This window comes from Leptonychotes weddellii, chromosome 6 (genome assembly GCF_054177405.1).
Source record: "Leptonychotes weddellii isolate Sample4059 chromosome 6, ASM5417740v2, whole genome shotgun sequence".
NCBI classification, from domain to species: Eukaryota; Metazoa; Chordata; class Mammalia; order Carnivora; family Phocidae; genus Leptonychotes; species Leptonychotes weddellii.
Genome location: NC_138374.1, coordinates 88006215 through 88030964, shown reverse-complemented (window position 1 = coordinate 88030964; position 24750 = coordinate 88006215). Strand labels below are relative to the sequence as shown.

The 24750-nt window shown below is 43.4% G+C and overlaps 1 protein-coding gene across 7 annotated transcripts in view; it reads left to right on the top strand.

The window, feature by feature from the left end:
• The first annotated feature begins 468 nt into the window (after positions 1–468).
• The window catches only part of SCYL3 (SCY1 like pseudokinase 3), a 42072-nt gene continuing 17790 nt past the window's right edge, over positions 469–24750 (top strand). Inside the window, exons 1-8 of one of the 7 annotated variants that reach the window (XM_081824571.1) lie at positions 470–853; positions 5607–5821; positions 15054–15239; positions 17392–17505; positions 19397–19453; positions 20630–20732; positions 21947–22058; positions 23868–23945. In XM_081824571.1, coding sequence (XP_081680697.1) covers positions 5657–5821; positions 15054–15239; positions 17392–17505; positions 19397–19453; positions 20630–20732; positions 21947–22058; positions 23868–23945 — 815 coding nt within the window. In that variant the 5' untranslated portion in view covers positions 470–853; positions 5607–5656. Of the gene's footprint in view, positions 940–1016; positions 1229–5606; positions 5822–15053; positions 15240–16946; positions 17063–17391; positions 17506–19396; positions 19454–20629; positions 20733–21946; positions 22059–23867; positions 23946–24750 lie in introns of those variants that run through there. The other 6 variants (XM_081824570.1, XM_081824574.1, XM_081824572.1 and 3 more) reach the window with 6 other exon arrangements.

Genomic DNA, 24750 nt, shown 5'->3' with positions numbered 1-24750 from the left:
CCATCTTAAACCTTTTCAGCTACCAGAAACCTTTCAGCTACCAGAAAGAACCCAAAAGTTTGGGATGATCAAATTATTTCGGTCAGCCGTCAACAGTGAGGTTGTAGAGCATTAAGTAGTAGCGATGAGAACAGGGAAAACTCAGTTTGAGTCAAGTCGTTTCAAAACTATTAGGTATATTCGCTTTATTCTCACAACATCCTATTAAGTAGAAACCATTAATATTACTAAAAAGTACTATTAATATGATCAGTCCCAATTTACTCTTCGCTCAATTAAGCGTAACTTCAAACTTCCCGTCTCAACGGCTTAAGCCGGAACAACCTCCACCTCCGCCAGCTTCGGGCGGCGTTCCGCACGACTTCGGCCCACGCAGCGCAACCAATCGCGGCCGCGGGGGTGAGCGACGTCACTCTCCTAAAGGTCCAGGCCAATTTCCATACTTCTCTTCTGCGCCCCGCCCCTTTACTATTTGTTAGAGGCGACAGCGGCCATTTTAGGTTCGGGCGGATATCAAATTAGAACTGCGCGTCTAAAGGCCTAAAAATTGAAATCAAAACAAACTTGCGAGTTCAACTGAAACGCCAAGAAAGGAAACAGCTTCACAGACAGACCAGGCCGCTGGGAGCAGGGAGTCAAGCCGCGACCGGCCCCCCGCACCCACACGCAAGATGGCTTCGGCCTGAGAGTCACCTATGCGGCCGCTCTATCTCGGTTCCGGGTTCGTTCACCTCAGTGGTGGCGTCGGAGGGCTGGAGGCTGGCATTCTGTCCGGTTTCCGGACCCATCTCTATGGTGTCGGAGGGAGCATACCCCCCGAAGATTGTGGGTGTAGTGGCTACAGCCTCACAGGGTAGGCGAGGGTGGTTGGTGTCAACAGGGGGCGAAGAGGGGACCGGAGCCAAGACCCTCGGCCGCCTCCCCGCCGCCCTCCCGCAGGTAACAGGGAGCCCTGCGCCGCTTCCTTCGTCAGTGCGGGATCGGGCCGCGGGGGAGGGGCCGGGCCGGGAGCGGAGGCGGTGGGCGCGCGCCCCACTCGCGGATCCGCGCTCGGCGCTGCGCCGCTGCCGGTTGAGCTGTGCCCTCCGCCTCCGCTCAGTCTTCCCCTGCTTGTTACCGGGCGCCCTTCGGATCTGGGCTTGGCGGGCGACCCGCGCCCGGCGCGTTGCTGGCCGCCGGAGCTAGCGAAGGAAGCCGCGGAGCCGGGCCTCGCGGGCAGGTGTGGAAGGTGAGGGGCCAGCGGGCGGGAGCGCCGCCCCCGCCCACCCCCGGCGGTCGCGGTGGGACCCCGTTGGCCCCCGGGCCGCCCTCCCCGCCGCGGGTCGGGCGAGTGTGCGCAGCGAGACGGAGCCGGGCGGCACTGCCGCCCTGGTGGGAACCGGGGGGCGCACCCGCCCCGGGAAGCCGCCGGCGTTCTTGCTCCAGGACGAGTGCCGGGCCCCCGGAGGCCGAGCTGGCTCTGTGCTTGCATAGTGCTTTTTATTTAGAATAAAGATGAAACATTTCTTGGAAGAGTGTGTTTAGGAAACCATGTGAATACTGAGTCGGGTCCTGAATTCCGGAATCACCGTTCGCTGTAGTTAAGGACCTGTGTGCATATCCACGTAACATCTCAAATCCTAGCTGAAATCATACTTAGTTCTTTTGGTCCATAAAGGCTTCACTATGTATTGCTGGTCAGCTAGCAGTGCTGGACTGAGTTCAATACAGGGAATATGTACTTGAAACAGATCAAAGTAAAGGGCCAAGGTAACGTTATCACCAGGTAACAAAATATCAATCAGTATAGGGTGTCCTTAGAACTCAACAGTGCAAGCCATTGTCTTTGGAACCTCCAAGCAGAGACTGCTAGAACCAAGATCATCTCGATTAAATTTTGAGGAAGAAGAGAGAGTTCCCCAGATGACATGGATTTCTTAGTTGAGTGTGTGAGTTGCCTGGTGACCTAGACAAGCGCTTGTATAATCCACAGGTGGCCCAGAAATGTGATGTGCTTCCCAAGTAAGCAAAAGGATGGAGGAAGATAGGTGAAGCAGTTTTTAAAGAGAAGACCTTGATGCCTATTCAAGTCAGAAACTGCCTACCCAACATTTTTATTATAGAGAGTGGGGATGGTAAATATTACAAAATAACCATGCTGAGATCACAATATTAGACTATCCTGTGTTTTTGTGAATTTTTTTCTTGTGACTTTTTTATTTCAAAGCAGTCAACACATCTTTTTATTGTCACCTAATAAAGTTTGCAATGGACGTAGGCTGTAATCCCCACTACTCTGAGAGCATTTCACTCCTGGTTCTGGTAGACTTCTGTCAAGGTTAATCGTGCTTTCAAAACAGTAAAATGGCATCCTTTCTCTCAAGAGAGGGAGTCATTTCTTTCTTTTTTTAAGTTGTATTTCTTAGTGTCTTAAGCCCAAAATATACACTGCTAAGAAAAATTACTGGTTTGAACCTCGTAAAGCTTTCGTAACTCTAGATGTTGAAAAGCCCAGTGTTCCCACAAGGATGTATTTTGCTATTTAGAAATGACGAAGTTGGGCGCCTGGGTGGCTCAGTCAGTTAAGCGTCTTCCTTCAGCTCAGGTCATGATCCCAGGACCCTGGGATGAGCCCTGCATGGAGCCCATATTGGGCTCCCTGCTTCGGTCTGTGTGTGGGGGGGGGGGGGGCTGCTTCTCCCTCTCCCTCTACCACGCCCCCTGCTTGTGTGCTTGCGTGTGCTCTCTCTGTGTCAAAAAAAAATAAAATCTTAAAAAAAAAAAAAAAAGTGACTAAGTAAATGTCCATTGCTCTACCTCTGCTGACTTCCATTCATTCCGCCAGAGCATCACTCCTCAATCCTGGTGACCATCTTATCTCCTTTGGGGACTAATATTAAAATTAAACAAACACCATGATATTCTGCCAAGAGGATTTTCATTTTCTTGCAGTTCCTTATGTGTTGATTTTGGAGAGCTGTATTTTGTGGCAAAGAGAGAACGAAGTTAGACTAGCCTCAGATACACACTTTTCAAAGTAACCCTTCTCTGACTAATTCCTCTAGTCTGACTGGTTTTACAGACGCGGGAGTTATAGAGTAGATTTTTCTGCTGCTGAAATGGCAGTTGGTTTCAAAGAACATTGACCCTTTCGAGCTACCTCGGGTGGACCTCTGGCTCCCCCTGATTGTAGGGGTGTCAACGAAGCAGGGAGGAAATGGATTTGCAGCTTTGTGTCCCGAAGCCTCAAGATGGAGGGTAGTAATGTGCCCCTATAAATCTGACTAAGCTGCTCCCAGCCTTGGCTTTTCCTTCTGCTGTCACCTGCCTTCCTCTGCTTGCCAAGCTTCTGCTTCTTCGTGGCTTTGGCTCACCATAGCCCTGACTCTACCTCATGGCATCCTTTTACCTTCAGCTAATGGAGTATCTCGTTCATTCAGATTCCTGAGGCAGGCAAGGATCTGGCCATTAGCTCTTCATCCAGGCCATGGGTCCTAGGGATGGCTCATGTGTGCATTGACTGGCCTTTGGCCCAAGGAAGGCGCCTGACCCATTAACTGTGCCCTAGAGGAGAGGAGCAAGACCCAAGTACTGACCGTGACCCTCACAGTTCAGCGGGGGGATTGTCACAGTAGGGCAGGCACCACACCATCTCCAGAACAGGGGACTTAACAGTAGTTGCTTTTCCCTGTGAGCCTACATTAACACTAATTTTATTTATTTGTAGTCCTAATAGAGACTGGGACATATAGTTGAGATACGTGGCATTTTTAATACTGTTTTTTTCCTCCTACTGTTCTTAAGATAAATTGTAGAGTAGGTAGCAGCTCAGCGAGTTTGTTACAAAGACGACTTAGTTCTTATCCTCAGAAGTATTCTTGGATTTTGAATAATTTCAATTTTAGATAGCTTTAGCGCTTGTACGTTTGTGTTCCTTATACAGTGATGTATGTGGGTCTGTAGGCACTTGGAATTCTCTGTGTTAAGTATGTGTCTTGAGCAGCATTTCATACTTTCGTAACACAGAGTGTTGTGTGGAACTTCACTGAAGTGGAAAAAAAATCTCAGTAGTGGGTCTGTGTATGATTGTTGGGTGTATATTTATTTAAAGGATGGGATTTGTTTAACTGAAAATTTTAAAGCTCTTTGTAGAATGTTTGGCCGTGTTATTTAGAACTAGCAACTTCTTGCTACATTGCCAGTTAGTTAAGAACCCTCTTTAAGTTTTATTTTTTTACGCTATGGTAAAGCCAGAACACATTTTGTAAACATACATAGTTTGGCCTCTGCAGGTTTAAAAACATTTGACCCAACATTGAAAAATAGGGAAATTTCCACGTAAATCTTCAGGCTCTTGGATCCTTACGGTAAATGGCATGGTCTGGCAGTGCTGTTTGGAACCTGGGAGGCCGCGTGTCCTCCTTAGGTGCTTGCCACCCTCGGTGGGCAGCCCTGTGCTATTCTACAGACGCCGCGTCCACGGTCCTGCCATAACCATGGGAATTTGTATCCCCCTTGCAGAGAAAGATATGTTTTTATTGTAATAGACTGGGGAGGTGCCGGCACGTGTCTGTCTGTCTGCCTGGGAATTGCCCGTGATCTGACACCTACCGCAAACCTCTGTTAATACTTGAGCATGTTTTTTCAAGGCTTTCTGTGTATGTATCTGTATGTATCTATGTAGATACTTGCATAGATGGAGACATAGATCTATAACATTTCTTTCTGAAACAGAGTTATTGAGGTGTAATTGATACATAATAAACCGAACATACTTTAAAGTGTACGATTTTATAAGTTTTGGTATTTATAATCACCCTTTACCATAATCAAGATAATGACTGTTCCCCCCAAAGTTTCCTTACGTCCCTCTGCAACCCTCTCCTCTTCTCCGGTCCCTCTACCTGGGACCCCACCCCAGGCAACCACTGATCTATTCTCTGTCGTTGTAGGGTAGTTTGCATTTTCTAGAATTTTATGCATGTGTGGGTTTTTTAGCATTTGGGATGATACAGTTTTGCACTGTCCCCTTTGTACTTAGCGTGAGCGTGAGGAGCAGTGAGGGTGTACTCTTTGTTATGGTCACTGCCCTTTGTGTTCAGTGAGTTGTCTCTTTCCTTTCCTCTTGTTCTGCTGGTGTTCGCACTACTTTGCTTGGCCTGTATGAGCTCTGCACTTGTTAGCATGTTTTTCCTCATTGTTAGAAATACTCTCTAGGTTGTAATGTTCTTTTTATAATTTTAAGCTATTCTATGTATTATTATACAGAAGTTTTCTCACTGATGAATTATCAGATTTTGTAACCCTTTCCTGTGAGGCAGGGTATGTGCATGGGTTAGGGAGCATAGATGATCTTACCCTGGTTTTGATTGCCCTCGCACTCTGGAAGGGTCTCCGTGGGAGGGGAGGGGGGCGTTTAAGTGCATTTTCTCTAGAGCTGTTGGTGGTTCCTTGACAAGCATGGCTGCCAACCGGCTGAGCATTTGCCATTTTTATTGCCAAATGGCCTAGTTGATGAGGGTTGGAGAAACAAGTGGGTTTGAGTGGCCAGGTCTGGGTCCCTGGGATCTCCAGCACGTGTTGCAGACAGAGACTCATGTTGGACGGTGTTTTCTGATTCCTTTCAGCTCTGCTTGGCTTTGTGGAGGAGCTGCAGCACCACCTCACTGCATAAGGGATGGGATCAGAGAGCAGTGCTCTGAAGAGCTATGCGCTGAAGGAGCCACCTTTCACCTTACCCTCTGGGCTTGCCGTTTACCCCGCTGTTCTGCAAGATGGCAGATGCGCTTCCGTCTTCGTGTATAAGAGAGAAAACGAAGACAAAGTTAACAAAGCTGCCAAGGTACGGTGATGGGTGACGGCTTCATAGTTAGAGCTTTCTACCCTCTCGTTTTCTATTAAAAAATACGAAATTGAAATTACTAAAGGTACAAGGAGGAAGATCATAAGGAATACTGTTCCTATTCATATCCTTTAAGAACATAGTTGTCCTTACTTCATGGGATAATCTCCCAATTTGCGTGACACAGTCAGATACCACAGATATAGCCAAAAGGCTTCATAAAACTCGGTGTGGTAACTTTTATCATTTTTTTTTTTAGTGAGAAGTTCAGAAGGTAATTTTCTATGGCTAATATGAGGTAAAGGAAGTTACTGTAGCTTAGCAAAAACCTCTGAGTATTGACATTCTGGGAAGTATATTTTTTAATTTGTAAGATCTATTCTTTTATTTATTTTAATTTTTAACTTTTTAATTTTTGTATTTTAGTTTTTAAATTTGAATGTAGTTGACACACAATGTTACATTAGTTTCAGGTGTACAACATAGTGATTCGACTTCTCTGTGCAGTATGCTGTGCTCACCATTAGTATATTGATGATGGACCTAGAAATAAAATATTTTAGAAACTGTGACTACTGTTTTTTCTTTTCCCGAGGTACTCTGAGTCCCCAGAAAGATTGTTGAGCTGGAGTGTTGGGCTGGACACCCCAGAAAGAACGTTGGCCCTGGGCTCTAGTTCTTGCTGAGGGGCCTTAGTCAGATCATTCACTTCTAGAGGCTTCAGTTTCCTCTTCAGGGAAGAGGTCCTCCCAGCTTGCACCTTCTGGCCGCTGCTCCTGGAAGGGTGCTGTCAGGGGACCCCAGCCTCTTATCAGAAACATGATTGTACCTTGGAATATAATTCAATAGAGCAATCCTGAGTGTCATTTTGAATTAGAGAAAACAAAGGCATTAGTTGGTATTAGTTGGTATTTCCTTGGATATTGAGCCATTCAGATTATCTTCGGGAAGGTTCTTCAGGGGACGCAGAGTTGTGGCTGTTCAGTGTTAACGGCAGGCACGCTATTTTCAGATGGACCTAGAGCTTTGTTTTGTTAGAGTTATGATCTGTATTACCGTGAGTCCCTTCGTGCTAGCAATAAGTAGGAGACAGGGATATCTATTTCATAGGTCTTTTTAAATGGCTTTTACCTTTTTTAATGATTATAAAGGGTTTTAGTATGTATCTCTATTAGTAATAAAATTTCAGCATTTTATTGGTCACATCAGTTCATTATTTGATGTTATTTGATCAGGCATGAAGTTAACAGTTATGGTGCCTAAGGAAAATGTTCCCCTTGGGATGCATTTTCTGTTAATTGTGGTAAAAAAGATAGCTGGCTATTTCGTTGCTAAGTAATTTTGCTTTTTGCTAAGACCATGTTTTTGTCTTTTCCATCCCGTCCAGGTACTATTAATACTTTTTATTGTGATTTTGCAAAAGATAAAATGCTTTGCTTCCCTGTCATATTCTTATATGCAATTCATATCTGACATACTTCCAGCTATTTTCATTTAATGAGATTGCACGTTTTTTTAAGTAAAAGAATTAGAGTGATTAGGATGATTATTACTAGTGAAATACTAGAGATTTATCATCTTTCTTAGTTTTTTTTTGTAAGACCATAAGATTTTTTAATATTATATTACTCTTTATGGTGTATGTACCAAGAAAGTTTGAAAAACCCAGATCATAAAGTTTTTTTGTTTTGTTTTTTAAGTAGGCTCTGCGCCCAGCATGGAGCCCAGCACAAGGCTTGATCTCACAACCCTGAGATCAAGACCTGAGCTGTGATCAAGAGTCAGATGCTTAACCAACTGGGCCACCCAGGCGCCCCCAGATCATAAAGTTCTTAAAGGAAAAAAAGATCTGTCAATGTTTGAGGACTTCTGGGCGGGAGGAATTTCAGAGCTTGAGAAGGAACATTTTTTCTCCCCTTAGTACCTACTCTTCTAAACCATGGCTGAGTCTTTTCCAGTAGTTCTTACTTGTCTCGTATGTTCTGCAGGCCATCTTGTGGCTTTGAATACCTGATACATGAATCTGAGGAATTTGAAATGGCAACAAAACGATACGGAGTTTTGAGTTAGATCACAGTACTTGAAAAAATATATCACGTTTCATCAGGTTTTAGGACCTTGATTTTCCTAGATACCTGAAATATTAAAACAGTATAGTTAGCGCACCTCACTTTCTCTAGAGTTGAGGCTCCCTGGTCCTCCCTCTGATAGTTTTAATGACCATTTCAAGAGGATATACAATGTTTTCCTTGCAAATATTGTTAGGTTGTAAATGTGCTCTTCCTCTAGTGTTACAAATAAAAAAACAACAGTCACAGTGCCCTGTGACCTCTGGAATAAGATGAAACGCAGGCATAACCTTTGGCCACAAAACAGCATTACAAATTCTTCGAGTCCATCAGATCTTCTCATTTTATCTTGAATTCATTAGCTATAATAGTAAGTTTTCTCCCTGGTGGTTATGACTCATTTCTAATGAATAGTCAGTAAGGAATGATAACTCCTAAATCAGAATTTGGTTACTGTGGTTTGCTGTCATCTGAGTGCTTCGTTAGGGCCTCACAGGAAGGACAGACTCACAGGCTGATTCCTGACTGTCTTCATGCTACCAAGGCAGCCACACTGACTGCAGGAATACGAATGTGGATGCTGTGCACCTGCCTTGGGAAAAGGATGCTCTTCTTCATGATGGATTCAGCTGCTTTCTGGAAGGGCCAATTAGCATTTTTGAGAATGCACATTGTGTGGTGATGAGCAGAGAAGAGATGACTGCTTGCATTAATCACTTGTGGAGTGCTCTACTGCTCTTCCTTGTGTTGACGTGTTCTTTTTGTTCCTCTCCTCCTGAGGCCTTTTCTGTGCTATTTACAACCCTTATTCCAGTAAATCAACTTCCCTATATTGTCAGCTTTTAAAAAAAAAATAATTCCTTCCCGTATAATCAAAATCTGGTTCTCTTATAAGTCTCCTGAGCATTATCCACTCAGAACTTCAGAAGTACCCCCTCCCCCATCCCTCAGGTATGTTGGGCCACTCCAGATGGCGCAGGCCCCTTCCCAGCCCCCACAAGTTTTCAGACTTCATTTTCTCCTCCTTTCCCTCTAGTGCTTACAAGCGTCTGGCCTTCTGCCCCAAGTGAACTATCTGCCGAAACCTCTTCTCTGAGCTCCAGATCCACATTCTCACTTGCCTGTGGAAATCTCAGCCTGGATATTTCATCAGCACCTCTAATGCGGGCTTTCCAACATAGGATCCTTTATTCCTTTCCCCTCCTGCATTTTATTCCTTGTTTCTCATATAACCTCTAGGTGTTGGCATTTAGAGACAATGTACTTCCATCGTTGTCTCAGGTTTGCATCTTAAGAGAAGAAGGAAGAATATTTCTCCCTGAAAATTCTTGCTCTTAGTTTAGGCATCTTGATTATTTTGTCATATTTCTTCAACAGAGTGAAATTATGGCTTGCTTCCTGTCTAAAAACTTGCAAGTGAATTTGAGCTAAATAATGAGTATGTTGTGTAGTTCTCAAAGTGAAAGAGCAAACCGAGGTAGAATGGTAATGAAAAGCTAAGCCCCTAAGGCTTGAATTACTCTGCTATAGCTGAGTCATAACCCATTCCTGAAAACTAGAGTTTATATTCAAGACTTGACTTTCACACTTAACATCTCTGTGTGGGCATGGATAAGTACAAATATGGACAGATTATCCAGTGCTACTCACTTTTTTTCCTGAAGATTTTATTTATTTATTTGACAGAGGGACCACAAGCAGGGGGAGTGGGAGAGGGAGAAGCAGGCTCCCCACGGAGCAGGGAGCCCGACGCAGGGCTCGATCCCAGGACCCTGGGATCATGACCTGAGCTGAAAGCAGGAGCTTAACTGACTGAGCCACCCAGGCGTCCCTAGAACAGATGATACTTTGAAGGCACTCCTTCCACAAAGTCCCCCTTTTCCACCAGAACAAGAGTCATTTATCTCTTTGGTTGATGTTAGTGAGAAAATCTCCTCGTTAAACTTAGCAGGTGTATCTTGTCACGCTAATTTTCCTGTGAATCTGTATGCATAATTTATGCAAAATATTGTGCATGCTGAAGAGGAGTAACAAATGAGGTTATTGCTGCTAAGTTAAGTGCCTTGTTCAGAATCATGCAGTGAGTTATTCCTTCCTTTCTTCTTCATTAAACAAACAAGTCACTGTGGACCAAGAATTCTGCTGGGAATGTAGGGTTAAAAAAATAAGCTAAATGAAATTTATTATTTCATTTTTTAATGGGGTGAAATTTACAACTCTGTATTTTTATGCCAGTACTCAACCAGGTAGTATTTCTCCTGATTTACTAGTCTGCCCTGAGTATTAGAGGAATAAAAGAAGGCACATAAAACCCAAGGAAAATAATTAGAACCCTAAGAAATAAAAGCTGAATGAATATTTTTTTTCCTGAGCAGGCAAAAGTGAAAAGTTAAAAAAGTATTTGATTTTTGTTTTGCAAATTATTTAAAATGATTCTTAAAATGCAAAAATATGAAAGAGGCTGCATAATTTTACTCAGAAACCATAGCTCAAAAGATACTTGCAAGAAGTTCTCTCCACTTAACTCTAGTCATTCACCCAGCTCACTAGCACAACTCATGGCTCCTCTGGGTCTTTGCTGTATTTGTATCCGTAAGTATGGATTATTTTAAAGGCATATGCACAAATTAATAGTTCAGAATTGCTAAAGAATTTTCTTAATTATTTTTTATTAGAGTAACCCAGGGGAGGGTAACAGCTTTCTTCTTAAGAATAAACAAAAAATCCTATTGAAGCTATTCCTAGAGTTGTCAAAGTTTGAGATTATTTTAAGAAAAGAAACTAAACAAATCCATCTCCTCAGAAGATTCTCCTATAGTTTTACCTAATAGACAAGTTTGAAGCGACTGATAGAAAACTTGTATCAGTGCTGTGTTATGGGCTCTTGTACGATCTCATATTCTTCCAAGAAGGTATTTTGGAATGGTCCATACTGAGTGCTTATTTGTGAAAATGAAACCTGATGTTATATTGAGGATTTTTCTCCAAGTGAAATCTTCATTGGTCTCCCAGTTTGATGGTTGATTTACAAGGCTTCCGCAGTGTCCAGTGGATTGTGCAGGACAGACCCCAGAGATTTAAGGCCATGTAATTTCTTTTAGAAAAATTGGGTGATTTGTAAGGAGAACCATCATTCTGGCATTTTAAATTTTGTTGTAAATAAATGATACAGTTATTACTACCTGGGTTGGGAATTGTGGACTATCAGTCTAATTGGAAAGTCTGCATCTGATAGGGCTGTTACAAAACCAAGCAGGGTAGGAAAGAAACCCCGCAGATTTAACCTTTCATAGACACAACATTGTCATGTGTTTGTCATCCATCTTTGTATACTCTGTGTCTGGTTAGAGAACAGGACGATGAAAAGAGGTATGTATGGGGGAAAATACTGTATGTTAGGGATTTCTAAAGTGGAACATCCATAACCTCGGGATTGTGCAACATGATTCATTGCAGTTTTGGGGGAGAAAATCAAGAATGTCTGTTTAAATTCACTTTTGATCTTTTCTTTCGGCACGTTCTATTTTATGGGGGTTTTATGGTATTTGTATTTAATTTATATATGTAAATGAAAAATGTGTATTATAGATACATATATGAGCTCTACTTATCTAATGTTTCTACTGGTGTGAAGCGTGTGAACAAAAATGTTTAATGCTAACTTTTCTAGATTAATAAAATGGTAACAGTTGTAAAGATGGTGAAACATTTTTAAGGAGATTAAGTGCTTGATAAAGAGGTAAATGTAAGAAAACAAGATCAACAAAAGACATCTAAGGTACTCATCCATTTAAAATGACTTTATGGCCCAGCGTAGACTCTTGTTTCTGGGATTCTTTCTCCTGTGAAGAGTGTGTGTTCTGCAGTCACTGGGTCTAGTGTTTTCCAAATGTCAGTTTGATTAGGTTTCCTGTGCTTTCATTTATTTTTTGTTTGTTTGCTATTGCTAGTTCTGTTGATTGCTGAAAGAGGAGTTTTAAAATCTCCACCTGTGATCCTGGAATCGTGGAATTGTTTCTCCCTTTCATTTTTGCTCCATGCATATTTTGAGGCTCTGCTGTTAGGATCTTCCACTTCATAGTTGTGATGTCTTTTTAATGAATTGTCCTTTTATTCTTTAAGAAATGTCCCATTTAATCTCTTGCAGTACTCTGTCTTGAAGTATATTTTCTCTGATAAGAATATATTCACTCTAGCCTTCTTATGCTTACCGTCTTAATGGTATATCCTCTTCTGTCCATTCAGTTTCTATCCATTTACCTATCTCTGTCTTTATATTTAAAGTCAGTCTCATAGGCAGCATATTGTGGTCTTCCTCTTTTCTTAATTGGAATGTTTAGATCATTAACATTTCATGTAATTATTAGTGTTGTTGACTTTTATTATTTGTTATTTGTTTTCTATTTGCTCCCTTTTGAATTTTGTTCTTCTGTTCCCCTTCTCTTTTTTTGGTTTATTTAAATAGCTCTTAGTATTTCATTTTACCTTGATTTTTCAGCTACATTTCTTTATACTTTTTAATGGTTGCACTAAGGATTTCAGTTTAATAACTAGCTCTTAATCATCTATCTGTGGTTAGTATTGTACCAATCACATAAAACGTAGAAACCTTGGAATCAGATAGATGTCTCTAGCCCCAGCCCTACTGTCCTTTTGTTACATACATATCAACTGTCTACACACACAGATACACGGTTAACCCTTGACCAACACTGGGGTTAGGGGTTCTGATTCCCCACACAATTGGAAATTTGTGTATAAGTTTTGACTCCCCCAAAACTTAACTACTAATAACCTACTGTTGACTGGAAGACTTGTTGATAAGATAAACAGTCAATTAACACATCTAATGTGATACGTATTATATACTGTATTTTTACAGTAAGGTAGGGTAAAGAAAATGTTATTAAGAAAGTCATAAGGAAAATCCATTTACAGCACTGTGCAGTGTTTATTGAAAAAAATCTTCATAGAAGTAGATACACAGTTTAAACCTGTGTTGTGGGGCACCTGGGTGGCTCAAGTCGGTTAAGCGACTGCCTTCGGCTCAGGTCATGATCCTGGAGTCCCGGGATTGAGCCCTGTGTCGGACTCCCTGCTCAGCGGGAAGTCTGCTTCTCCCTCTGATGCTCCTCCCCCTCATGCTCTCTATCTCTCATTCTCTCTCTCTCAAATAAATAAATAAATAAAAATCTAAAAAAAAAACAAAACCTGTGTTGTTCAGGGTCACCTGTACATCACACACATTATAAACCTCACTCAGCAGTGTTGTGGTGTCTGCTCTAAATAGTCATATATCTTTTAAATAAGAAGTAAAAATGTAGCCTTCGAATCGATCCGATATTTGCCATTTCTAATGCTCTTCCTTCATTTCTGGAGATCCACATTTCCCTTTGGTATCATTTCCTCTTCAGCTTAAAGAGCTTCCTTTAGCGTTTTTTATAGAGCAGGTCTTCTGGCAATAAAACTTTTCTGTTTTCCATGATCAAAAATGCTTTTTTTTACTTTTTTTTTTCCTGTAGGATATTTTTGCTACATAATTCAGGGCTGATACTGTTTTTTTCTGCCAGTGCTTTAAAGGTGCTCCCCTTTGTCTTTTGGCCTCTGTGTTTTCTGATGAGAAATTTGCATCATTCAGATTGTCATTCCCCTCCACATAATATGGTTTTTTTCTCCAGCTGCCTCTGAGATTTTTTATTTATCTGATTTTCTCTAGTTTGATGATAATGTGTATAGATGTAGTTTTCTTTGATTTATCCCGTTTGGTGTTCATTGAACTTCTTAAATCTGTAAACTTAAGTATTTGGCTGAATTTGGAAAGTTCTCAGCCATTACATTTTTTATGTCCCGGTTCTTTTCTTCTCTTTCTTGGGACTCCAGTTATATATGTTAGGCCTTTTGTTATTGTCACACAGTTTCTTGATGCTATGATCACTTAAAAAAAATAAAGAACTTTTTCTCTTTGTTCTTCAGATTGGTTGACATAGCCAGGTTCACTGACGCTTGCCTCTACCATCTGCATTCTGTTATTGAGTCCATTCATTGAATTAGTTTCTAATATTTTATTTTTCCTTCCTAAGACTTCCACTTATTTTAAATAACATTTCTTTCTCTGCTGAAAGCTTCTTTCTATTTATTTCCTGTTTTCCTTTACCCCTAGGGAAGAATGGTTATAATATAATGGTTAAGCTGCTTTAAATTTTTTCTAATAATTCTAATATCTTGTCAATCTTGGGATTGATATTTTTTGGTTGTCGTTTCACTTTTTTATGGTTCTTTGTTGAGTAAAACTATTTTGGATTGCATCCTGGACATTTTGAATGTCACGTTGCATAGACTCTTGGTTCTGTTAAAATCTTCTGGAGATTCTTGATGTTTTTGATTTAGCAGGCGGTTGATCCCCTTTGGTTCAGGCTTCAAGTTTTCTAACTACTCTCCTCCCACCCTTCGTTCCTGAGTGTGGTAGTTCAAACCTCAGTTCATTTCTCAAAAGTTTGTTCCGCTGGTTTGGGTCTGTTTTGTCCATGCCTCCTTCGTTCAGGAGTTAGTCTGAGACCTGTGTGGGTATACAGATAACCAGAGCATCTCCTTCTCCAGTTCTTTCCCCTCTGGGAAATCCTCATACTCAGGCTTGTCTTGGCTCCTTTCTGTCCTTCTTCTGGCCAGAAGGATGGCAAGGTCTCTGTCAGAGTTTTAGCCATCTTTGCTACCCTGCTCTGCGAGCGGGGCCTGCCTTCAGTTCACAACTGTGAGAAGGGCCAACCTGACACCAGAACCCGTACTCCCACTGCTGTCTCTTCTCCTAACTTTGACTCCGCTGCGTAATCTGTGTGCTTTTTTTACTTTGCCAAGTTCTTGGGTCATTGTTTTTCGTACTTTGTTCAGAGTGTATGGCAGTAATCATTGGGAGGCCTGGGCTCCTAGGGGCTTACACTGTCGTAAGGGAACCGGAAGTCTCTGTAGATTTATTTAAATGTTGGTAAAGTGAATGAAGTCAGAACAGGTCGTAGATTTTCCTGTGCCTTATTTGAAGTTTAGGGGGGTAGGTGAGGAGCTGGGAGGGACCTTGAATGCAAGTATACATGTTCAGACTCTGACTGCGATATGTTAGTCTGGTTCTGAGTCATTAACTCTACCAACCCCTTCCATTTGTATTTTTAAAGCATTTGAAGACACTTCGTCACCCTTGCTTGCTAAGATTTTTATCTTGCACTGTGGAGGCAGCTGGGATTCATCTAGTCACTGAGCGAGTGCAGCCTCTGGAAGTGGCTTTAGAAACGCTGTCTTCCGCAGAGGTCTGTGCCGGGATCTACGACATACTGCTGGCTCTCATCTTCCTTCATGACCGAGTAAGTAACCCGGACACTGTCTGCCTCACAGGCCTTGCTACAGACCGGAGGGTTGATGTGTGTGGTAGTGCTTTTAAGGTATGGGAGGTACAGAAATCATAAGTTGCTATTCTTACTTGAGTCTTCCGGAGGAAAACAAGCACCTTGGAAGGCACCAGAAGGGCTCCAGACAGGTGGTTTGTGGAATGGGCAAGGGCTTCTCCAACCCTGGGCAGTTTTTTATAGAACTTTATTTCGGTTTACTATTGTCTCCCTCTAGTTTGGGGGAGTCTTTACCTAAAAATACCTGCAGCTGGTATTACTGTTCTTAAGGCAAAGATAAAGCCTTAACACTGATGTTGCTGTGGACCAGAGTTCCTACTTGGTCCCAGTTTTGTTACATTTTAGATTTTGAGGGAAGAAATGACCATTTCTTAGAAAAAGGCAGAGCTTTACACACCCCTTCTCATTTGAGTGGGTGGTGCTACTGAGGGACAGCCTTTTTTTTTTTTTTTTAAGGTTATTTATTTATTTGAGGGAGAGAGAGCGAGCACTAGTGGGGGGAGGAGCAGTGAGAGAGAGAGCAGCAGGAAGCTCCATGCGGGGCTGGATCCTGGAACCCCAGGGTCACGACCTGAGCCAAAGGCAGACGCTTCACCAACTGAGCCACCCAGGCGTCCCAAGAGACAGCCTCGTAACACTGTGGTTAGGTTTGCTCTTAAGGGGTAAGGGTAGAGTGCCTATGTTTACTTCTGGCCTGTTTCTTGACAATATTATTGAGCTATATCTTAATGGAGTGCTAAGGCCTTTGGCAGCCCTCCAAGATTAAAAATTACTGGTCACAAGTTAGAAACACTTGCATTTGACTTATCTCAGTGTATGTTTTTTGTTTTTTGTTTTTTTAACTTTTTCTATTAATGGGAGACCGATTCCAAATATCACTTTGGATTTATTGTCTCTTAAAAGTATGTCTAAGATTTATACAAAGAAGAATTAGTGCTTCACATGGAGGACTGTTTTCCTTGTTGGAGAAAGTACACGCACATGGTAGAAAGTTTGACTAGTGTGAGAGTGCATGTAGGGAAGAGTAAGCCCCCCCACCCTGAATCCAGCACCCCACCTCTCTCCAGAAGCAACTATGGTGATCAGCGTATTAGTCCAGAGATGGTCAGTGTGCATATAAACCAAATGTCCTGTACTTATTCTCCTTTGTTTTTTCTCAAATGTAAAAATACCATACATACTATTCTGAACCTTCCTTTAGAATATATATATATATATACTATATATATATATATATATTGGAGTGTTTCCTATCAAAATTTGTACATACTTGGGGCACCTGGGTGGCTCAGATGGTTAAGCATCTGCCTTCGGCTCAGGTTATGATCCCAGGGTCCTGGGATCGAGTCCCACGTCGGGCTCCCTGCTCCTTGGGAGCCTGCTTCTCTCTCTCTCTCTCTCTGTCTCTCATGAATAAATAAATAAAATCTTAAAAAAAAAAAAATTTGTACATACTTGATCTAGTGAGTAGAATATTTAAAATGCACTTGTCTACTGAAATGATTTCTGGTTCAGGAAAAAAACACACTTCAATCCTGTTCTCATTTTCTTCTTTCTTCTCATTTATTTGACTGTATTATTTTTTATAGTTTTAAATTTTGGCACTTCTGTGGTCTGTGGGGTATTTCTGGTGGTCCTTATTCCATTTTCCTCTTCTCTGGGCAGGATTTTTAAATGCCTACTGACAAGATTTCAGGTGAAGTGGATCTGGGTTCGTGATAGAATGTAGGTGAGGAAGAATTTAGAGGAGAAAAGTAATACAATAACCTATGGGAGCAAAGGTAAACTTTATCTTTTAAAGGATGGAAGCAAACAATGTAGGCTATAAAGACTTGTAACCTCACACTTAAGGAACCCTTGGTTCTCCTGATACCCATGGAAGCGGGGATGTGCAGCCAAGGAAAAGCCCTTTCATTGCACTTCCCTGTTCTCCAACCTCATAATGCTTAAGCAGGCTTATTCAGTCTGTCATTCCTTAAAGTTGTACTTCCATTTATCATGCCACGAGTGGGATGACTTGCCATATCTCTTTTTGGTGTTCAGTATTTAGTTTTTTAAAACTCCTGCTTCAAAATTTCTAGTGGCAGCCTCCTCCTGTTCTTTTTTCCAGGGACACCTAACACACAACAACGTCTGCTTATCATCTGTGTTTGTGAGTGAAGATGGGCACTGGAAGCTCGGAGGAATGGAAACCGTCTGTAAAGTTCCTCAGGCCACGCCCGAGGTAAGCCAGGGGATGGGCCCCCTGTGTCATGCAGAATTTTTGATAGCATTTTGGTATGTGGTTTTACCTGGGTATTTTCCTTCAGTGTTAGAGTGATCTTAGATTTGGAGACTAGACTTTTTTGTCAGTGCTCATATTCGCAGAACGGTAGGAGTTTACTCTTCAGAGGGGCCCCAGCCTTCATTTCTTCTTGTCTCCTCATTTGGTAGCTGAGGAACTTGAGACTGAGAGGTAACCTGGCTTGGTCAAATTTTTAATTAAATGTTCCTGCCTTCTGCTCCTCTACTACCCTGTACTTAATCGCACCACTTAATGTTTAATATTGAAATTACCTTTGTGTGTCTATTTTTTTTACCAGTTGTTTGACTTCGTGAGGGTGTGAGAGTCTCTTATATGTATCTTTACATCTCTCCCTAGAGTAGTGCCTGGCATGCATCAGGTACTGAAGAAACGTTCATTAACAACCGTCATGTTGTCCAAAGTCACACGCTGTGTCCTGACAGCTGGAGTTAGGACCCGTGCAGCTTAACTCCTCCCAGGGGGCTGTGTTGTACCCCGAGCTGGTTTTGTCTGACCAAGATCTACAAATTTCCCTCCTAGGTTGATGAACCTTCCTCTTCTGTTTTGTTTCTTGTTTTCACCATTTTGCATGTTGCCACTAGACTTGCTCTTTCTGAAAAACAGAACGAAACAAAACCAGTCCCATCCCGGCAGCCCTACTGAAGTGGCGGCTCGCGACCTGCTGGCTCTGTCTGGTTTCCCCTGTTCTCTTGTGGGGCTTCCACACGTGGGCCATGTTAAGTGTGCACCTTCCTGGGCTCTTGCCCAGTTCAAATGCTACTTCCACCACAGAGATGCTCCTCTGGTAATATTTCTGCCCTAGTCGATCCCTTTCTTCTCAGAATTCACCTTACATCTAATTAGTATAACAGCACGTAATTCATCTTGCGACCAGTGTTCCAAAATCTTTACCGTGGCGTGGAAGGCCCTCCGCAAGCTCTTCCCCAGCCTCCCTTCAGCGTCACGTACCACTTCCAGTTACTGAGTCGCCCCGAGTTCTCGCAGGGGTGGTTCTCCCGCACCCTCTTCTTCCCTTGTGTGCCATTCTGTTGCTGGGATGCCTCGCTTCCCCCGGGCTCTCCAGAGAGTGGAAGATGAGCTGAAGTCTCAGATCTAGCTAAGTCTCTTTGTGAAGCCCTCCCCGGGGTATTCCCTGCCCAGCGAAATTCATCCCTCCTTCTGTGCTGCCTTGGCACTCAGCACATCACTAAAATTCTTAGTTTACATTCTAGGTTGTGAGCACCGGCTGGGGGCAGGGAATTTACCATATTCCTTTTGTATTTCTCGTGCCGTAAGTGGTGTTTGGGACATAGAAGCTCTTGAAAAATAATCTTTGAATCAGTGAATGAATGTCCTTGATCTGTGGATGTCATCTCTGTAGCTAATAAGGTCCTCAACTTTGGTATCTCACGTGGCAGTGAGCCTTAAGACTGACTTGATTCAGTCGGAAGATTAATGATAGATTTGTTCTATGCTAGAAAAGCCTTTTATTTGTTAATAACTAGGCAGGATGAGAAAGATGTATTCCTAATTACTAATGGAGGGAAGTGAGACGCAGAGATGCCTCTGAACAGCAGAGGGCGCCCTACCCGGCTGAAGGGGAGAGGCAGGGAACTAACCTGTCTTTTCCACTGAGCCTCCTGCTGTGCCAGGTACTGTATTCACATTTTTTAATGAGCAAGATTTCCCATGTGCGTATTTAACATGTGGCATTGGTGTGAAGGCTTCATGCTGCTGTTTCCATTGCTGGTTGCTTCTGTAACTTGCTGTAAGAGATTGGTTCACCAGACCTGTGTATGAATTATTTTCCTTAATTTATTTCTCTGTCTAGTTTCTGAGGAGTATTCAGTCAGTCAGAGACCCAGCATCTATCCCTCCTGAAGAGATGGTAAGATGACATGCTTCAGCTGTAACGAAGGCTTCTTTGTGTAACTGAGTGTGCAACTTAAAAGAACCTTTCGTCTGCCCCCTCTTTCTTGGCCAAGCTGCGGACGCCTCAGAATGCCTTTGGCCGGACAGCTCCTCAGATTAATCTTATCACCACAGCAGGGAGCCTTTTCCCTGACAGTCCGCTTACATTTTTGGTGGTACGGACACCTAGGATACCGTGTAAAGACAGGCTTGGTGCTTCAGACCCATTTCAGGGTCTTTGTATTTTGCTGGAAGCCCGAAGAGCTGGGGACGCAACACTCCAGCCCTTCCTTTGCTTCCCCGAAGCCATTCATCGGCCTGTCGGTTATTGGTTAGGACGCCACGAGACCTAGAAGAGTGATGATTGGCATTAATAATCTTGAGTGACAAAGGTTCCATCCACAAATTTCCCTGGTAGGTCGATGAACCTTTCTATTCTGTTTTGTTTCTTGCCTTCACCACCAGCTGCTGGTGAAAATTGTATTTACCAGTAAATATGAAAGAAGTTGCTCCCTCTAAATTTGATTTTATAACTTCTGGAAACAGACTGCGATCCCCAAAGACATATTTAATGTGCTTTACAGGAAATACAAACCCAAATACAAACTTGAGTCTAGACCTAAGACTTGAAATAAATCCTGTTGATCCAAATCAGCACTGTGTGTATATATTAGTGTTTTTCAGATGGATTTGTGGTTTTAAATCAAGTTGTTAGAGGTTCTGACAAGCATTTTGAGAAAAAGGAGTAAAACAGAAAATATCATTAAGTGCTGTAGGTAGTAAGGCTAAGTATTGTTTTATGAAACTTTTGTTTCTGTTACATGGATCTTTATGCATATGTGTGTATATTACCCCCACTAACAGTAATCATAATAATAAACATTTTAAAAATCTGGTTGCAGTCAAAAATATTTTTGAAAGCCACAGACATATATCCTATTTAGGCCTTTTGTTTTCTTTTTGCCCTTGTTTGATAGTTTTAAATCTTTGATAAATTCCATTCACTCATAGTGTAGAAGTCTGTAAGCGAATGGATGGTACTGTGAGGTTAGCTTGGAGTCTCATAAATGCAAACATGGGAGAGTGCTTCAGAGAAAACTTAGATGGTTTATAAGGCAGATTCTCTAGGTTTAATGATCTTTCCTGCTTTCAGTCTCCAGAATTCACAACCCTGCCTGAATCACACGGACATGCCCGGGACGCCTTTGCGTTTGGGACATTGGTGGAAAGTTTGCTCACAATCTTAAGTGAACAGGGTGAGTCGGAGTTGTACTACTGCATCCACAGAATAAGTAGGAAGGTCATTCACAGCCTGTTCTGTGTGGATTCAAAGGACCGCAGTCTTTGATCACAATAAGGAATCTGTTGCTTACCAAATAACTTGTCTAGGGCAGATCTTAACAGCAGTGAGGAAGGAAGCTCTGATTTCTTTATTAAAAGCATTTTAAGTAGGAACCACCTTCAGCTCTGACTCTTAAGTATCCCAGGTTACTCTCGTGATACTTACTGGGATTGGTTCTTGTGGTCTGAAGCCTCTGTTCCTTAGTCAGCCACGTAAATGAACACTGTTAACTGATTGATGTGGAACCATCTGAAGGAAAGAGGAGGATTCAACATTTTTTATTAATCTAAATCAAGCTTAGCATTTCTTTGTCTTTATTCTTTCCAAGTCCTTTTGATATTTTTCTTCTTAATATAATGTACTTATTGCCTTTTCTTTTGTTGCCCCGGAGAGCCCAGGCTACTGAGCACATTGTTTTCTTCTCTTTCGAGCTCTCCAGAGGCGCGCCTGGAGCCTGCTTCACTCTGCTCCAGCCACCGCTGGCCTTCAGGTGCCCGCCTGCTGCCTGGCCAGGGGTGCCTACCCCGTGAGGCCCCTTGCTGCCCGGGATCGCACTGGGCCCAGGCTTCGTGCAGCTCTAATGCAGTTTCTTTCACCAGGTGTCTGCAGCGTTCTGAAGTTACAAGCATCATTCAGCTGCTGGCTCTAAATTGTCTCAGCCTAAAAATACTTGAGAATTACACCCTTAAGGCCCTAAGGCCGCCCTTGTGGGGATGAACTTACTACCCAACTGTGTCTGGAATGGTGGCAATTATATACCATCCTTGGGAGATTAGAAAATACAGTCATTCCGATAACTTTTCGTTCTATGGATGAGGAACCCTGGTGGGAGAGGCCCACAGACCTGCCACCTATTCAGCCGTCTTTAGGCCTGAGCTGAGCTAACCCGGACAGCCGGCCTGGACGTGAGGCGGCTCCGCAGGGGAGCCCCGGGGGGTGGGGCGGTTGGCTGTGTGAGCAGGTGAGTTTTCTACACCTGCCTTGGAGTCTGGCTTCTGCTTAGCAACAGCCAGGGCTTTGTTTGTTTGGGCTTTTACAGGTTGGTTTTTGCTCTCGTCAGTCTCCAGCTATAGAGGTCCTGGAAAGAGGGAGAAGGCATTGGAAACTAACTGTAGCTCTGGATTTCAGTTTCAGCGGATGTTCTCTCCAGCTTTCAACAGACCTTGCACTCAACCTTGCTGAATCCCATTCCAAAATGTCGGCCAGCGCTCTGCACCTTACTGTCCCATGACTTCTTCAGGTGAGGGCATCTGGCGGCCTTGGCTGGCTGTTTCCCTGCGGCTGGCCTGCTCTCAGACCTGGCGTTCCGGCCGTGGGGTTTGGGGGCCCCGGTCACGCAGTCCCTCCTGTGGTTGCCGTTCACTGTCAGGAGAGGTTTAAATCACGTCCACATGGGAAAACAGAGGGCAAAACTGGGCTGCCTTGGGTTCTTACCACAGGAAGTTTGAGAAATCTTTAACTCTGGTGAAGGCTTGAGTTTAGAAGTTACAGCCAGGTCCCCTTAGGACTTGGGTTGGCTTGCGGTTTGCAGTTGTCAAGGAATTGAGAAACTCTCTACTGCCATCGTGTTCTTGATAAGAATTTGTCATTGTTGAAAATTTTTCTTGTTGGGGGGAAAGGAGCTCATTTTTCTTCAGGCAGAAGATTGTCTTCTTGGTTTAGTAATACATGATGGAAGAGAAGCACAGAAGTCTAAAGGGAGGGCACGATAGAATGGTAATACTGTCGCTGGATTCAGAGATGTTTTTGAACCTCTCTTCAAGGTCAGTTTTAATTATGTGTCCTCCACCTTTTCATTTCCACGACCCAAAGGTTAATTTCACAGTCGCAACTTTTATTAGCACAATTGATCTTATGTCCATTTTGAAATTAAAGATCCTTACTTGTTTGCAGTTGGAGAGCTGAGAAAAACCAGAGTGGAGGGAAAGCTAACGTTCTCCTTGGAGGGGGTGAATTACCTCTAGGGTAGGACAAGGGGCCATATTATTAAACAGGGCAGAGAGGTAGTTTCACCATAGCTATTAGGATTTTATTTGTCATTTACATTTCAAAGAAACTGTTCAAAACCTTGCCCATTACAAGATTCTTCTAACCAAGGCATTTCTGTGTCCTTTCGGATAATTTGTACCAGTATTTTATTTACCTTGATATAAGATCTCTACAAAGAACAACCCTTTACAGCAAGTAGATTATCTCATCACTGTGTGGTAAGAGTTCTTTAGTAAGAATTGTACTTTAAGCAGAGATGGGAGAGAAAGCCAAAGCCCACACCAGCTACCTCTTCCTGAACTCTGATGGTTACCTGTGAGACAACTTGATTAGACGTCAGTTAAGACATTTGTGTTTTTTCTCTGCTGCTAAGCCAGAGGGAAAGAAAGGGGTGTCAATGTAAGATGTGGAGACTCGGGGGGCTGCGTGCGGATGGCCCAGCAGCCTCGTCCTGTAGGACGGGAGCACGGGAGCAGCGTTCCCTTGGAGCTGAGCAGTGTGCAGCCTCACAGGCCCTGCGGGGAACCCACAGCCCCTCCCCCTCCCCGCTGCCTGGCTGAGAAAATGGCCTCACGGCTTCGGGCAGGAGCAATGGGAAGATTCCAGTGACTGGCACGAGAGATGCCTCTTTCTCCAACCCTCTCAGAGTTCTTACTTCACTAGAGCAGACTGGAGATTTCAACGACTGTTTGCAGTGCTTGGTCACCCCAATACCACTGCTCCCAGGACAGTTCATTTCACCACATCCTGTTGCAACAAAGGCTCAGAGACTCTTGATCACTCAAACCACCGGGTTTGTGGGTGTTTGTTTACACACCGTGTGCGTTGAAGCATGTATCCTCTTCACAGATCTCTTTGCTGTTCTTAAAATGCTGGTTTCTCGGGCTGGTTCATAGCATTTGTCTCATGAGCTACTTAGTTATAATAGAGGCTTCTAAGCGGCACGGGAGAATGTTTCCTTGAATATTAGCATAGTGTGGTCTGTGCTTATGGCTTCAGTATTTAACATGCCTTCTCTAATCTTTTGTCCTGCATATTTTTTTTTCTCTTTGGCATTTAGGAATGATTTTCTAGAAGTTGTGAATTTCTTGAAAAGTTTAACATTGAAGAGTGAAGAGGAAAAAACTGAGTTTTTCAAGTAAGTTCACAAAGTGAAGGGCTTAAAATTCAGTAACTTGGATTAAGTCTGTGTAATCACTTCGGGTGTTCTGAAGAGATGAGTCAGACATTTACTTTCTCGGGCCAAGGTTATTGGATGTTTACTGTGTGTTGGCTTTCTGCTAGGCCCTGGGATGGACAGCTGGTTCTGGTGGGGGAAACATGCAGACTGGTAGTCCTTAAACGGTGATAGAGCTTGCAGGGGGCGTCCTGAGACCCCAGAGGAGAGAGAGGAGGTATTCTAGGCAGCGGGAACGAATGCGCAGAGGCAGGGCGCGGTGCGTGCTGAGCCTGGCACACCTGGCAGCTGGGTCCTGTTGGAGCGCAGACTCCAAGGCAGGGGTGGGTGAGAGGTGGGCTCCCTCGGGTGGGGCAGTGAGAACCAGTGACACTGTTGGTAGGCAGTGGGCTTCAGGCATCGAAGCCGTGGCAGCGGGCTGTGAAACGGTTAAATCTGCCGAGGCGGATCGCTCTGTGGTCTGCGGAGGGCACGGATTGATTTCTTAGGGACCTGGATCGGTTGGTAAACCGTGGCAGGCATCGGTGGTACAGACACGACCAGACACAGACCAGAAGGACTTCCACCGTCAGATTGGCGGGCCCTTAGGGTGACCCCAAGAGCGTTAGAGAATCCTGGAGGAGAGGCCCCAGCGCGCCCGGAACGTGAGGAGTTTGGGGTCAGGGTGTCCCTGCACAGTGTGCGGGGGGCTGTAGATGGAGATGTGCACGGGCATTTGGCTGGATGGGTCTGAGGCCCGGGAGAGATGGCAGCGGCCAAGGAGCCA